The sequence below is a fragment of the Parus major genome, chromosome 9 (genome assembly GCF_001522545.3).
Source record: "Parus major isolate Abel chromosome 9, Parus_major1.1, whole genome shotgun sequence".
NCBI classification, from domain to species: Eukaryota; Metazoa; Chordata; class Aves; order Passeriformes; family Paridae; genus Parus; species Parus major.
Window position 1 is genome coordinate 22,026,466 of NC_031778.1, and position 15,117 is coordinate 22,041,582.

Below are 15,117 nucleotides of genomic sequence, written 5' to 3' on the forward strand. Positions count from 1 at the left end.
CATCTCTGATAGTACCACATTTTTAAGTTATCCCTTTAAATATTTGCTTTCAGTGGAATATGTTAACTTTAACTAGCATAAATAGTATTTTTCTATTAACTGCTTTCCCTCTTTGAACTTGCTCAGTTGACCTATGTCATTTGCCTATGTTTTTATTATTAAATAGCATTTGGGCCACCTCAAATCCTGTGTGTGACCTCCTCCTGTCCATCTGTGCTGCTCCTGCCTGAACACATTTGCCAAGAGAAAAACTTAATTCTATTCAAAATTAATAAAATCTTTTTTCATCTTGGCAAATGATAAAGGAATAACTGTTTTGAAGTGATGTTAGAATTGAGTGCCTGGGTTTTCTGACACAATAAGAAATACATTTTGTGTACAAATCTGATGCTTTGTCAGCGCTGATGTGTTGTGTTTTAGGTTCTGTGGCACCAGGTTTTTTAACTTCCAGGTGCCACTGAGGTGTTTGGCCTCATGGGTGGAGATGCTTGGGCAGATTTTATCTGTATTAATGCTCAATTTCAGGTTTACCTGTGAACAGGCAGTTTTCCATTTGGGATATTTACAATCCTGAGCTTCTCCTTATCATTTGCTAGGTCCTGCTCTTCCCAGGAAGCTGAGATCCACAAGCTGCAGAAGAGTTTCCAAGCACTCTGTCAGCTGTAAGTCTCTGGACTGTCAACTTTTGTTTATTGTTCCATGTGCATCCCAGCAGCAGCAGGAAATGCCCAGTTTTGCACTGAACTGCTGTTATCCCACAAACATTCCAGGCCAGCAAGGCTCTGGATGTTCACCTTTAATTTAAACCCCATGCTGTATGAATTTGCTTTGTGGAAGAGTATTTTATTTTACATCCTGGGTAAAAAAAAAGTCTTTGAAATACCACTGAAGACTTGAGAGAAGGGATTAATTCTGCTCTGCGAGTTATTGTGTTCCTTTGTATCAATTTGTCTGTGACAGAAGGAATTCATCATCCCAAATCAGGTGAGATGGTTTGGCTTTGTAGCCAGTGGTACAATTTTCTCCTTCTTGGTGCTTTCTATGGGTTTGGTTCAAGAAAGCTGTGTTTCAGTTAATATTAATCTGCTTGCACTGAACTTTAGGGAATTGCCCAAATGAAACAGCCAAGAAAATCTTTTCCCTGGTATCATAAATGTAATATTAAAAAAGGGTTTTTTCCCAGTTAAATTTAATTTTGAGTTGCTCTAGGATTTTATTGGCACTTCATCTAAACAAGTTTTGTGCTCCATTTCCCTCTATATTATGAATATTTTTGGATGTGTAATGAGATTTTTACTGTTTTAATTTCAATCAAATTCCCATTTCAACAAGTTCCTAACTGTAGATCATTGAAATTCTCTTTTTTAGGAGACATTATACTGGGCATCATGAACGTCAATGATTTTGTAATTCTCCCAGGCTCAAAATCTGGAACCTCAGTGAGATTAAAAACAAAGTAAGTGCATTCCATCTGATTGGGATTGAGATGGGTTTTCATAATTTTTAATAGGTTTTAATGCAACATTAACTAGAAGAGAGAGAAGAATTATGATGTGTTTCTTTTCTTGCATTTTCTCTATGCTTTTATCCACAAGCCTTTCTTTTCTCAGGCTTTAATCTACTTCCTGATTAAGTTATGGGTTTTATAAGCCTGTGAATCTCCTGGATAATACAAGCATACTAAAGAAATCAGTGGATTGTTTGTTTTAATATAATTAAACCCCAAACCTTTCTGAGTACAGGCACAATTGTATCAGTTTTGATACTTGACCTGTCCTAAATTTTCCCAAGCTGTTTTCAGTCCTGCTGGGAGATAGAAGAAGGACATGGCTGGAAAGATGAAATTTCCAGCCTCTGTTTTTCTGATTTAGACTTCTTCAGGTGCATTACTCACTTCCAGGTGATTCCTAATGAATGTTTAACTGCTTCCTCCAGAACTGTCAAGGAATTGCAGTTGGAGAAAGCACAGTTAGAAACAGAAAACAAGGAGATGGAGAAGAGATTACGGCAGCTGCAGACAAACATGAGCAGGGAAAAGGAAGAGAGGAGGTAGGTTCAGTTTCCCTTTGGAAAAAAGGAATCCAATGAGATGCTCCCTCCACACCTCCAACTCCTCACATGGGATCTCAAAAAATTTGAAATTCACGATTATATTCAGTCTCTTCTCTCCTGTCTTTCTTCCAGTGATAAACTTGCTTCCCTGACTTTATTAATTTTAAACTCCCATATGATATTTGATCTGTTTTCCTCATTTATTATCTCTCCTTTTCCCTGTCTGACTGGACTTGTCACCTTAGTATTCAATCAGGAGACAGAGTAGTTTCTCCTGCACCCTTGTTCATTTCTGAGGATTCTGAGGACAACAACAGAGGACACTGTTGTTATTTTTGCTTTTGTTCCCTTTTACATTTGTGTGGCTTCCCAGAGAGGCACCTTCATGATGCCCAGCAAGGCTTGGGACCAAACACTGAGGCAAATGCTGGGGTGAAGTTTAAACCTGAGTCCCTCTGAATGCTGGCAAATTTCTGCAACATCTGCTTCCTTTTCCTGCTGTGCTTTTTCACTGTGAACACAATTGCCTTGGATTTGGATCCCTTGGTGCTGCTGAGGGCCTGCTGTTGGCAGCTCTGTGAGCACTGCCCTGGGCTGCTGGGGCAGTGCTTTCCAGGTGATGTGTGGCACTTTTGTCTCCACGTTATTCTCGTGGAGCTGTTCTTGTTTTGCTCTCAAAGCCTTGTACCTGCAGACCCTGATAGGGTTGCTGTGGGGAGCTCTAAGGACAGGAGGCTTTGGCATTTGTACTATTGGAATCATGGAGTGGTTTGGACTGGAAAGGATCTGGAAGTTCCTGCAATTTTAGTAGTGCTGGATGAAGTCCTGGAGTAAATTGGGACAATTTTAAACAAAATATGCTTTTGTTTTTATTCTTCTGAAAGCAAGCTTTGAGAATTGATAAGATTTTTGTTTTTAAGTTTAAAAACTTGGACCAAGTTAATGGTTTAAAAACAAGTACTTTCTTCCATGTTGTATTTACTGCTATTAAAGTAGACATGAAGCAGGTTTCAACGACGGTTTGGTAAATTGATGATCCTGTAGATAAGGATTTTATTTTTGTGATGTTCATATTTAACAAGCTAAAGGAAAACTTTTATGCTTCTCTTGCTTGCAGAAGGCCTAATTTGGGAGTTTTTTCTTGCCTTGGTTTGTAGGAAGTTAGGTGCTTATCATTGGAAATCTGGGCAGGCAGGACCAAGGATGACCCAAGCCCGAGCTGTGGCACAAAATAACGAAAACAGGAAGAAGGTAGGAAACCATATTTGTAAGTAAATCTACTTAAAGTAACAAGATTTAGAGCTGTTCTTATGCTGCAGAACAGGAAAATTTCAAATACTGTAAAACCAAAAGGTTAAGCCCTGTCTGAGTAAAATTCCTGACTGCTTATTTTTCTATGCCAAGCTTCTGATTCCCTTTGAGCTGGAGGAATCAATTTCTGGTGGGTGATCATTGACTCTTTTTCTATGATAATCTTGCTCATACCTAAAAGAAGGGATGTAGAATGTTCCTGCTAAATCTTTGAAAAATCTGTTTTCTTTTCAGTATGTACAAATGGGGTGCTTATTTTTTTTTTGGAAAAGTCTGTGGCAATTTTTCTTAAACTGGCAGAAAATGAGAACGTCAATAAAATTCTCCTTTGCAGTGAGAGGAGAGGATCAGAATGAAAAGGTTTTGTTTACCCACCTCTTTCCCTTTCCTCTTCTGACACAGGGAACTCGGAGCTGTTGCTGCTTTGAAGACTTCAAGTTTCAGCTGGAGTGGCTGAGGAGATGAATGGGGCAGAATTTAATAAAGGGCAAAATTAAAACAAGGGGTGAACGAGGGGCAGTGAGTCTGCAGGGTTAACCCTGTTTGCAGGGGAAAACTGATGAGCAAAAATGCTGAAAATTATTAATTACTGCAGTGTTAGATCATGGAAGGCTCACATGGACAATATTTTGTGTCTGGAGAGGGAAACTGCTCCTGGGCTTCATGGCTATCATGAGCAATCCATGGAGTTTTCTCTTTGAATGTATGCACTGCTTTCCCTAAAACCATTTTCATTCTGTAAAAGTTACTCTTTATTCATGATCATTAGAGCCTTATACAGATATATGTAAATATTCTTTCCTCTAGGTTTCTCCAGAAAAAGTGAAGTTCCAAGTACTCAAGGAACAGAGTCAAGGTAAAGGCATCTTTGTTAACTAAATAAAACTTCTGCTAGATTATTGCTGCTTGGAGGTTGCTGCAGTTAAACAGTAGAGAAATCAGAGAGTAGAACACTGGATTAGTTGAGATTTTTGTTTTGTTCCAGGGCCAGTGAAAAAACCAGTGAAGTCTGAAAGAGATGTTGTAGCTCATGAAAAATTGGGAGTGAAGGGGATGGCCTGTGGAACACCTGAAATTAAGGGTGGGGCTCTGGTAAGTAAATGGATTAAAAATAACTCTCAAGCAACACAATGTGTGTAGATTTTTTTTTGTGTGTCAGTATGTAGACATACATTTTTCTTTCTCTTTCTGATAACTACTTAGTGCCCATAAAGTAGAGAGACATTTTACAAACTGATCTCCCTAAATGTAAGGAAACAGATTAAATGGTTCTGTTATCAGAACTATGACCACTTCTTTAACTGGTAAAAGTTTAAAGGGTTTATTTAAACTTCATTTTTATTAATTTTCCCAGCATGTGGGCATGACTGAGGAAGGCTGATCTCATCCTTAACTAAGGAATGCTTCTCTGTAATTAAAATAAGATGTATGGTTGCAGGCAAAGGGGGTAAAATTAAGTGATCCATGAATGTTTTGTAATTTTAAATCCTTAGATAAAGCCCAGGGCACATGTTGAATTCTGACTGCTTTCCAAGCTGGTGCTGTGTTAGAGTGGAAGTTTCTATTATCAAGTGTGAGGTGATTTCTTTTTAATAAGGATATTTTGCCTTTTAGCAAGTAGAAAATTGTAATAATAAACAGGAAGCCCAGACTCTAAAGTGTGGTGAAGCCTCATGCAACTTGATTTTTAAAGTAATGTATGTGAATAGAGATGTTCCACTGTTGAATAAGAAAAGAACATTTTTATTCTAAAAAAAGTATCATATCTCTTAGATCCCCCTCCCCACCCTGTAATACATTGTGATTTATTTCCACTGTTTTATTAAACCAGCTGGAGCTGCTGACTCTCAAAAGGAACTGATATTTTGTGTGTGTCTTTGTAATGCTTTTCCTTTGGGGGGAAAAATATGTGCGGATTTGGAATTTAAGGTAACTTGCCAGCAAAACCACGGGGATTTTGCTTCCGTGCTCCCAGTTTCATTAACGCTCACGGAACAAAGAACACCGCACACTCCCAACAGCGCAGATCGTGCGTGTTTTGTTTTTTTCCAGCGGTTTTTAGGGAGCGATCCCGGCCCTGGGGCGATCCCGGAGCGCGGGGGCGGCTGCAGTGCCGGGAGTCGCCGCCCGAGGGCGCTGCGCCCCCGCAGGACTCCAGCTCCGGGGATCCCCGGGATTGGGAAGGATCGAGCCGCAGGAATAATTGGTCTGGAAATCCGCGCTGCTGTAGAATTTGAGCTGCGATTCGCTGGCCCCGCGTTAGGTGCAGCTCCAGCTGTTCCCTGCTGATCCGTGTTCACACAGTGAGCTTTGCGCCGCGCTCACCCCGCGCTGCAGTGGCAGGATCAGCAGACACACCTTTAACAGCCACCATTTATTGCTTTTGCCAGGCACAAGTGCCGTTAGACGTGCAACCAGTCCCTGTGTCAGTTAAAGCATAGGATAGGTGGAAAGGAGGAGTTGGGAAGATCCCCTGCTTGTGTAGGGGCTGCTGATGTTTGACTCTGATTGCACTTTCTGCCTGTACCTTTGCTGTTGTGGTAAGATCAGGTCCCTCACTTGGAGAATGTGTAGACAAAAGATCTTTCCCATAAATGCATAAATTATTTTGTGGTTTTGGTTGATAATTATCCAAGAGTTGCTAATGAAAGCATTCCACAGTAATTATCTTTGTTCTAATAAAGGTTGAAAAATCACTAAAGTCCCAGTGCAGGACTGTTTTTCTTGTTTTGTAGCTGTTTTCAGTCAATCTCATCAATTACAGTTTAGACTTTCCTGGACTGCTGTTTTAATGGTTATCCCACTTAGCCCCTTAAATGACCATTCTCCTCGTGCTGACCTCTCCAGATGTACCCCTGTCCACTGAGAAGCTTCAATAAGCAGCTCTTCATTAGTAAAGCACATAGCTCATAAATTCCTTTAAATGAGACATGCTGCATTAAATGCCTCATTTAATCCTTCCTGTACATGGGATGTGGTGTTCATGGCTTTATATCCAAAACATGGGCTGTGGGTGTCCATGGCCACTGCTCCTCTGCTACCAGAAACCTTTAAAAGTTGTGTGTCTAGTAATAAAAACTTCTGTCTTTCTTATTTAGCTCTTGGTAGATCTTTGCAGTTAATTGTGAGCAAGATGACATAAAGTGGGGAGTGATCTTGGTTACCAGGTAGCTCAGTTGAGCCCAGAAAATTGAGTTCCACAGCTGACATTAAAAATAATGCTGCTCATCAGAAATGCTTTATCAGTAATGCTGTGGTTCTGATTTAGGAACCAGTCTCAGAATCAACCTGTGCAAGCCTTGGAAAGCTTGGAAACAAAGGATTGTTGTGGAGTGGTGCCTTTGATGAGGAGGCATCTGCAAAGTCTTTTCAGGAAGCTTTGCTTCAGTGGAGAAAAGATCAGAGTGATCCTGGAGGAGAACCGTGTGCCAGTGGGGTCCCATCAGGTATGGTTTGTTCTGTTTTAGTGGCATTGTAAATACTGTAGGTGCCATCTGAGATTTTAGATTAGTGAAGCTAAGGAAACCCATTTTATTCTTTCTCAGTGTGCCTGCCTTTATTATAACAATCATCTCTGAAGGTGTTTTTTAATGATATGCGCAGTATTCAGCTCAGTTTTTGTAATTATCTCTGGCAGTGGCCAGGTTGTCCAGCCCATGTCTCACATGGCACTTCAGCATGAACTGCAATGCTCAAACATAAAACCAGTTTTAAACTGAGGCAAGGAATGTGCAGGGCTCAGGAGTTTGTGTGCTCTATCCAAGTGCATTTTCTGCTTGCCTTCTACAGGCTCTTAATATTTCTTTGTCCCAATGAAAAGCTGCAATCAGCTGAAGTATGCATGGAAAAAATATGGAAAATTTCTCTGGTCTGATTAGATTTGTGCAAATCCAATCTGTGTCTTGTTCCTCTAGTCCACAGACAGTGGCTTTTCTCTGTGGCTTTTTTGTACAAAATAATATTAAACTATTTTTTTTTCTTTTCTGTGGGATTTTGATCTGTGAAGTCATGGATTTTCATCTCCCCCACTCTTTCTGTGGCTCCAGTGTAATAATCTGTAATAAATGAGGTTTTTATGGCTGCCCCCACTACTGACTGTGTTCTGTAAATGTAATGTTGCTTGCCACTTAAATTTTGGAGTTATGCAAAGACTGAGCTAAGCACAGACCCAAATGTGATGTTCATTCAAGGATAATGTAAATGAAGAGCAAGTTGGTAAGCCTGAACAGCTGTAGAATTTTTTTAAACAATTCTGACAGAACCTGTGGGGATTTGTGAGGTGCAGACAAATGTTACTGCTCTGAAGGAGCCCATCCATGTGGAATTCCAGAAGGATGGCCTGAGCTACATGGAGAAACTCCTGCTGAAGAAATACAGGAGGTATTGTTGAAATTGCTGTTCTTAAGGAAAGAATTCAGAAATGCCAAATTAAAAATCCAGATGAAACTTTTAAAATATTAGGTATATTGTCAAGAGTTAAGGAGAGTGTATACAGGGGACTTCATTTGAATAAAATAATGATTATTAACAGGTTCAATCACTTCATAGTTCAGAATTCCTGCAGAGTGAGTATTTAGAGGCATTCTCTTTGCTATCTTTGCATATCTTTACTATCAGTTTATTGTAGAATTAGAAGGCTGGTTTTGATATTTAGTTGCTTGATTTTGGGGCATTTGCTACAGGAGTTTTATAGAGAAAAGGCATCTTCAGTGTTCTTCTATGGACATTACAGGGTTGTTTTATGAGTTATTGAGGAGCAAAGTCACCTCATTGCAGTTAAGAGGAGTTATTTACTGCAGCAGCATTAACTAGGCTGGCAGGGTTTTCCCTTTTTCTTTTTTTTTTTTGTGATGTATTTAGGAAATCAGACTTTTTAAGGGTTTTTTTTAATTTTTATTTTGTTTTTTCCCTGTTTCAGGACACCTGTTGATCAATTTTTTGCAAGTTGCATGAAAGATTCAAGGCCTGTGCAAGCCCTGAGTGTCCATCAGGCTGGAGGAGGGGGACAAGGAGATGATGATGATGATGACATTGAGGAGTTAACAGGTATAACAGATTTCTGTTTATTTAGTCTAAAATAGCTTTTCCTTGAGATTTCTGTGATTGCTGAACATTTCTGCTCTTAACCAGTTTCTGCTAAAAGCAGGAATGATAAAAGGAGAAATCTGTGGCTTTTCTTAACAAATAAAATTGTGGCATTTTTGAGTGTGTTTTGAACAGGAAAGACTGAAATGCAGGAAATTATTTATATTTCACAGATGAAGAGGTGAAGAAATACTGGGCATCTGTTTATAGAGGTGAAGAATCCAACACTGTTTGTGCAAATGCTGAGTCATCTTTGAAAATTGAGTTCCTTGATGATGTGAGTACTGATAAGGACTTAATGAATCTCACAATGAACTGATTTGTTCAAGTCTTGATCTGTTAAATATTTAAGATAGAAACAGTTAAATAACCTCCAATAAAGAAAAATACTGGTTCACTGTTTGTTTTCCATTCAAATGTGGAAAAATGATCATTCCAAAAGTTCCCTGTATTTTTTCTGTTGTGTTCAGGGATGTGCACTTTATGGGATTTATTTACAAATAAAATCTGGCAGCTTTTCAGCACTTCTAAATTTTTTAATTTACTTTTAAAATTTTAATCTGTTGCTGAGCATGGGTTTCTGTTTTTGTTTTTTATTCAGTCTCACAGCAAAGACTTGGAAGAATCTTCAGACTCTCCAGTGGTTCAAACTGGAGCTGTGGGGATGAGTAAGCAAGGAAAAACTGACCCACTGGAGTGTGAAAGGTATCAGAAATGCAGAGATTGTCAGGGAGGAAAGGAAATAATCCCAAATTTAGGGTTAGCCCCTAAGAACTAAGGGGCTTTTCTTTGCAGGCAGTTATATTTGAGTTATTTAATATCCACTGTTTTAAAGCCACTAATTGCCTGTAACTAGAGAGGCATCACTTTGAAACCCTAACCCATGTAAGATGCATTTCTTTGCATTTACCTGTCCTGAATTTTAGGAAAACTTCTCTTTTCTGAGCTCTTACCTCAGCAGGAGCTCGCACACAGATTTTACCATTAGTCTGTGCTGTGCACATTTAAGATACTCTTACTTAACTAACCTTGTAATTCCAGACAAAAACAATAACTGATACATCTGCAATTCTTCTGATCTCCCAACATTTATTTGATTAACTGTGACCTGTTTTGCTTTTCTGTATTCTTCTGGTCAAAACCAGTACCTTAAAAGAGAAATGGGTATAATGGGAAAGTCTTCTTTCCATTTAACTTCCTCAGCTGACACTTAATAGTTTTTGCTTTTTCCTCTCAACAGCAATCCTGTTTCTCCTAAAGAAACTTTTCAAGGTAAATGTGAAAAGTTATTAAGATCTTTGTTGAAAGTTGATAAACTCAACACATTTGTTTCTCATACTGGATGGGATATTCAACTACAATGGTCTGAGAAATAATTAAAGGTCATTAAATTATGTACCATTCTCTGGGCTGTCAAAATTTGATTTGATTACAGTTTGATGGGCTGTGTGAGCACTGTGGTAAACATGTATAACAAAGAAAACCAACTTCCAGAATCATTCACAGCCTGATAGGATGGATTTCAAACCTTTTAAGGAAGTTTTATTCAATTTCCACAATTGCCTTTCTTTAGTTTTAATGGTGATTTTATATCCTAAGTTCACAAAGAAAATAATGGACTTAACAGCTTATAATTAATATTCATTACAAATATTGCTATTTTCATGATTTTGTTGTACTCTTATAGAAAACCTGATTGTCTGCAGTGATCTTGAAATAAATGCAGTGCAGGAGGAGAGTATTGAACCAAAGGTTGGGAGAAGATCACAGAGCTCCTGTGACCCTCCTGAGATCTCTGCCCCCACTGAAGGAGGGAGCAAAGATCTCATTGGGACTGAGCTGAAGAGCAGCAGAGATCTCCTGGAGACAGAACTGCAGCACAGCAGGAGAGAGCCACAAGAACCAGGCAGTGCCTGCAATACTCAGAGTTTGGTCTTGCCTGTAATTACAAAATCTTCAGCAGTAAGTTATGATGTCTTTAATTGCTGCATAGATTAAGGATGTTGTTTTATCTGCTTTAGATTTAGGGGGTTGTCACTGCCATATTTGATATGTAAGGGATGAAAGGCTCAGCTTTCTGTTGCCACTTTTCTGTAAATGTTCAAAAAAATAAGAGAACAAATCCATCTCAGATGCAAAAGATGTTGGAGGAGCAGCTCTTGCCATGTTTGTATTAACAGTACTTCACCTCTTGCCTGAATGACCAAAAAATGGTGCTCAGTCTTATCTAACAAATTATTCAGATCCTCATTTGCTGAAAATAAAATTAAAAGCAAAAATGATAGAAAAGCTTAGGACATTGTTTTGGAGTCATTGTTAAACTGTGATCACCTTCCTTTATGTACCCAAAAGTGAACACAAAGAAAATCTGCTTTTCATGTCTCTAGTGACAGAACAGACTCAAACTCTCACAAATTGAGAAGGTTTTAGGATTTTAAAGTGTATCTTGAGCAAAAACATCATCCTCATGAAGATCTATTACAGCAGGCTGTCAAAATCAGTCTGAGTTCTATGAAATGAGTGTTGTATCAATCTAAACTTTCAGGGACAGATTATAAAGTTGCCTGTTTCCTTTCCTGTTTCTAATCTCTCTGTTTTATTCAAGTTACAGGAGGTAGCCAAAAGACAGAAATGTGGTTCTACATCATATCAAGGACTTGAAGGTTTCTTTGTTATAGGAACAAACCTTAAACAGGGAAACCTGGAGGAACCTTCTTCCCTGGCTGCTTCCTCCAGCCCTAGGGAGAGGAGAATCCCTTCTCCAGGTACTGGTGTGTGAAGAAATCCTCAAAAATACGCATTTTTTATCATCTTTTTTCTGTTCCCTTCCATCCAGCTTGCTTTTAGGAGTCACTTCAGGGTGACAGGCATGCTACATGAGTGGAGCTGTGCAAGGATAAAATCAACTCCCTACTTTGAGGAAATCCAGTGCCATAAATGTCTATATTTATTTATATAACTATATCCCCTGAGAATAGGGCTCTGTGATCTTCCTATTGCTTTTCATGGTGTATATGAAACAACAAGTGAATATCATTAATCTGATTAAATATATCACCTGAAAATAAGCTTTCAATCTGTTACATATCTGTAAAAATTTCATTGCATGGCTTCTTTAATTCACACATTAAATGCAGCAAATATAGGAACAATAAATGCATATTAACACAAAACCTGCAAATAATTTCCTTTAATAATGTTTGATTTCAGGAGATGGGCAGTGGGTTTCTGAAAGGAGCTTAGGTGAATATGCTGATGATTCTATAGTTCAAGGTGTCTTGGAAAGTCAACTGAACAGGGCTGCAAATACTTTCCAGGCTCAAAATCAACTTTCTTCTCTGATGGCAGCATGGATGCCATGGCCAGGTAGGGACAGCCACAGTTCTGAGGTCCTAATCAGGTTAATTTTAATTGTGTAAAATGGAGACACTCTGTTGAATTTGTTGTTTTTATATCTCAATTTGTATATCTGTATTGTGTTTGGTTTATTTTTTGTTGGTTTTTTTTGTTTTTTTGTGAGAATAGGCTTTGGAGTTAAAAATGAAGTTAAATGTCTCTTCAGCTATCCCAAATAATTCTTTTTATTTGGCTTAGTTTCTGCTTCTGCTGCTGCCCTTTTACTCCCCTCTTAGCTTGACTGTTTAGAGAATAATCTCTCTAGAAGAAGTTTCTGTATTTGTGTGTGTTGATAGTCCCTGGTACAATTTTGGGAGTGATCTAATAAAAGAATTCTTCCTGCTACAGAAGCACATTAAAAGAAGATTACATGGACTTGAAGAAATAGGGACACAAGTAATAACTGTATCTGTACTTTTGTGGTACCTTTCTCAATTTCAGCTGTCTCCATCCCAAGAAATGTAACTCTACATTATTTCTCACATCATGAGCAACGAGGTTGACATTTTAATTTAAATAATGCTGTGTGCAGAAATCGAAGCCGTCAATTTTGAATCCTGGGAAAATATTGGAAAGGGTCTATATTTTATTCATGTTAGTTTAAATTACACAAAAAGGAACCAAACTTCTGAGCTTTCTGCAGTCACTCAGTGTTTCCCCTCACACAGAATTTGTGGCATTGTGCAGAATACTTAAATCATGTATTTCTTTTCTGAAAGATACTTATGAAGTAGGAGGTGGTGAATTTATAGGTGTTAATAAAAAGTTATATTGAAAAGTACAATATTAATTTGTAGTGATATTTTTCATCAGCTAGGGTTGGTTTGAGCCTTTCAATGGCAAGTTTTTGTCAGTATTGTGGTTTTTTTTCAAGCTGATAGTGGAGATACTGCATGTTTTTGTTCATATTTGCTCCTAAAATATTTCAGGCCCTGAAAATCATTCCAAGTTAACTTGTGAAGATGGAACCTCCTCCAGCAGAGCCTGGGAGAAGATCTTTGGAAATGCAGATTTCCAGGACACCCTGGAGCTGAAAGACCACGAAAAATTTGATATTTTTGGGTAAGTTCAATTTGCTGGGTGTGTTTTTATGATATTTTAGATTATTCCAGATGCCAACCATGTCAGAACTGAAATAAAAAGAGCCCCAACTCTCCAATTGTGCATTACCTGCTGATTTCAAATGTCAGCATGACCTGTGTGGTGTCCTGGTGTTCTAAGCTCCTTCTCAGGCAGCTCAGAGCCAGAACTGAGGGATGGATTTTGTTGTTTAGACTCCAGATGATAAATTTGGGGATTGTGGATTTTTCAGTGCATTAGCACTGAGATTTATGAGGTAAATCTCTTAAAAATCATCTGCATTCTTGGGTTGTGAAGCAGCTTTGAAAAGTTGTGAGCAGGTGAGCTAATAACCTCTAACTCACTGTATATTTGTTATTTTGCCTTGGACACTGAGGAGATGCCTGGAACAAAGGAAACTCCTCAAGTTCTGTGTCTCACTGGTTTTTTACTGGGATCTCATAAGCAGCAGGAGTCAGAGGAGCACTGGAGTGAGCTCCAGGCTGTGGGATTAGAGCTGATTCAGAGATTTGTGACAAAAAGTGAGGGAAAAGCTGAATTAGAGTAGCTTGTACTGACCAAATCTCCAGTAAAAGCTATTTTTGTGCCTTTCACTTCAACATATGTGAACATATGTCAGCTTAAAGCAGAGAACTTGGGGAACTGGAGGTGCTGGAAATCACTGGGATGTGTTTCTTTTAAGGGACTGGGAGGAAAGCCAAATGGATGATGAGGAAACAATTCTGGAGGACAAACAGCAGGTTCTGGCATTGCAGTGAACATGGAAAACTCAGCTCTCCACCTTTGTGTTGTTCAGAACCAAGAAGATCCAGGAGGTGTTTTAAGTGCTGCTCAAGACATCATTTACAAAGGAATATTCTGTAAACTTGTCATTAAAACTTCTTGAAAATACCTTGATTTGGCTTGTTTTTTGTTTTTGCTATGAAGAAATAACAGAATAAAAGAAAACTGCTCTTGTGCTGCAGTTTAGTTAGGATTGTTTTATTTGTTATTTTTAATTCAATGTAAGTTCTCTCGCCTGCAGGTGGAATTTTGTGTCTCCAAATGTTGTTTTATGTTGCCAAGCTGGAAAGTGCCACACCAGGGGCATTAATGGGATAAATTTGGGGCCTCTGTATGATCAGGTTTGTGGTGAGAAGCACAGGGGGAGTCTCTAAGGTCAAGTACACTTTGTCAGATGTTTTAGAAGGGACTTGCACCTTACAGAATAGAATTTCACAGCTTCCCACTGTACATTCAACTTCTCCTGCCACACTCCTTTCTTCCTGACTCCAGCAGGGAGCCCAGCCCAGCAGCAAACTGCTGCTCAGAATCAATTGGGAGTGAATTCCCTTTCCTTCCCTGCTCCAAAATTCCAGTTCAAAGCGATCTGTGTCCAGGCAAATCCAGCTGTGCTGTAAGTTACTGCCTTACAGGCCTTTGATAATTAAAAGAACAAAGAGGAAATGCAGTTAAAATCATCCTGGGTGGTTTTAATTTTAACAAACAGCCCCAACTGTCCTTTTGAACTTGCTGTATGTGTGTTGTATAAAAAGCTTTATTCTTCCTGCTCCCCAGAAAGTGTAAGGTTTAATGCAATTAGTATAATTTCTGTAAAAGGTCATTTGGTTGATGTGGTGCTTTGATGTAAAGAGGGTTTGGGGACTTTCTGCTCTCTTGTTGAGGAGATGCTTAATTGTACCCAGTAATTGAGTGGCTTTGAAATTACCTAAATGGTATCTTTTGCTAACATCTGTAGGATTCTCAGACACAGCATTAAAATAATCTTTCCCTTCATGTGCCTTTTTCCTTCTTTCTTTCCTCCACTGTGGTCTTTAAGGAAAATTTCCTCCTTCTCCCTTAGTTTAGATAATAAAGGTGTATCAAAAACAATGGCAAAGATTTGTCTTTTTGTATTGGGAAATTTTGAAAGTGGGATTAATTAAAAGCTGTTGTCTGACATATGTTCTTAAATGTTTATGGGTGAGCTGCCTGACAGGACTCTAAAATTTATGGAAATTTTGGTCCCCCAGGAACTTTCCTTTAGAAAGAGAAGCTTTAAATTTTACTTTCCTGTGTTCAGAGGTTCACTAATGGATCAGTGGAAACATTGCAGTCCCTTTTTTGGTTTCTGGCAGTTAAACCCACTGTGGTTTGGATTCTCCCCACAGCCCAGGACTCTGATGTGTTCTCTGCCCCCCCAGCAGCTCTGCA

The 15,117-nt window shown here is 38.8% G+C and overlaps 1 protein-coding gene across 2 annotated transcripts; it reads left to right on the top strand.

Annotated features, from left to right (window-relative positions):
• Nucleotides 1-594: 594 nt before the first annotated feature.
• Nucleotides 595-14,796, top strand: ZBBX (zinc finger B-box domain containing). 2 transcript variants are annotated; one of them, XM_033516825.1, is made up of 17 exons: nt 595-662; nt 1,369-1,456; nt 1,936-2,049; nt 3,210-3,303; nt 4,171-4,219; nt 4,349-4,455; nt 6,632-6,809; nt 7,623-7,743; nt 8,282-8,409; nt 8,622-8,725; nt 9,050-9,153; nt 9,689-9,720; nt 10,136-10,410; nt 11,054-11,213; nt 11,659-11,814; nt 12,774-12,906; nt 13,607-14,796. In XM_033516825.1, the coding sequence occupies exons 2-17, from the start codon at nt 1,389-1,391 to the stop codon at nt 13,680-13,682; spliced, it is 1,899 nt and encodes a 632-aa protein (XP_033372716.1). In that variant the 5' UTR covers nt 595-662; nt 1,369-1,388; the 3' UTR covers nt 13,683-14,796. The 2 variants fall into 2 exon arrangements, with proteins under 2 accessions (XP_033372716.1, XP_033372717.1); XM_033516826.1 differs by lacking the exon at nt 11,659-11,814.
• The last annotated feature ends 321 nt before the right edge of the window (nt 14,797-15,117 follow it).

Bases quoted from the DNA above. Each gene is read 5' to 3' on its own strand.
- ZBBX (XM_033516825.1), top strand. From the start codon at position 1,389: ATGAACGTCAATGATTTTGTAATTCTCCCAGGCTCAAAATCTGGAACC. The intron at 1,457-1,935 runs GTAAGTGCATTC...TGCTTCCTCCAG, and splicing joins TCAGTGAGATTAAAAACAAA to AACTGTCAAGGAATTGCAGT. The intron at 11,214-11,658 runs GTACTGGTGTGT...GTTTGATTTCAG, and splicing joins GAGGAGAATCCCTTCTCCAG to GAGATGGGCAGTGGGTTTCT.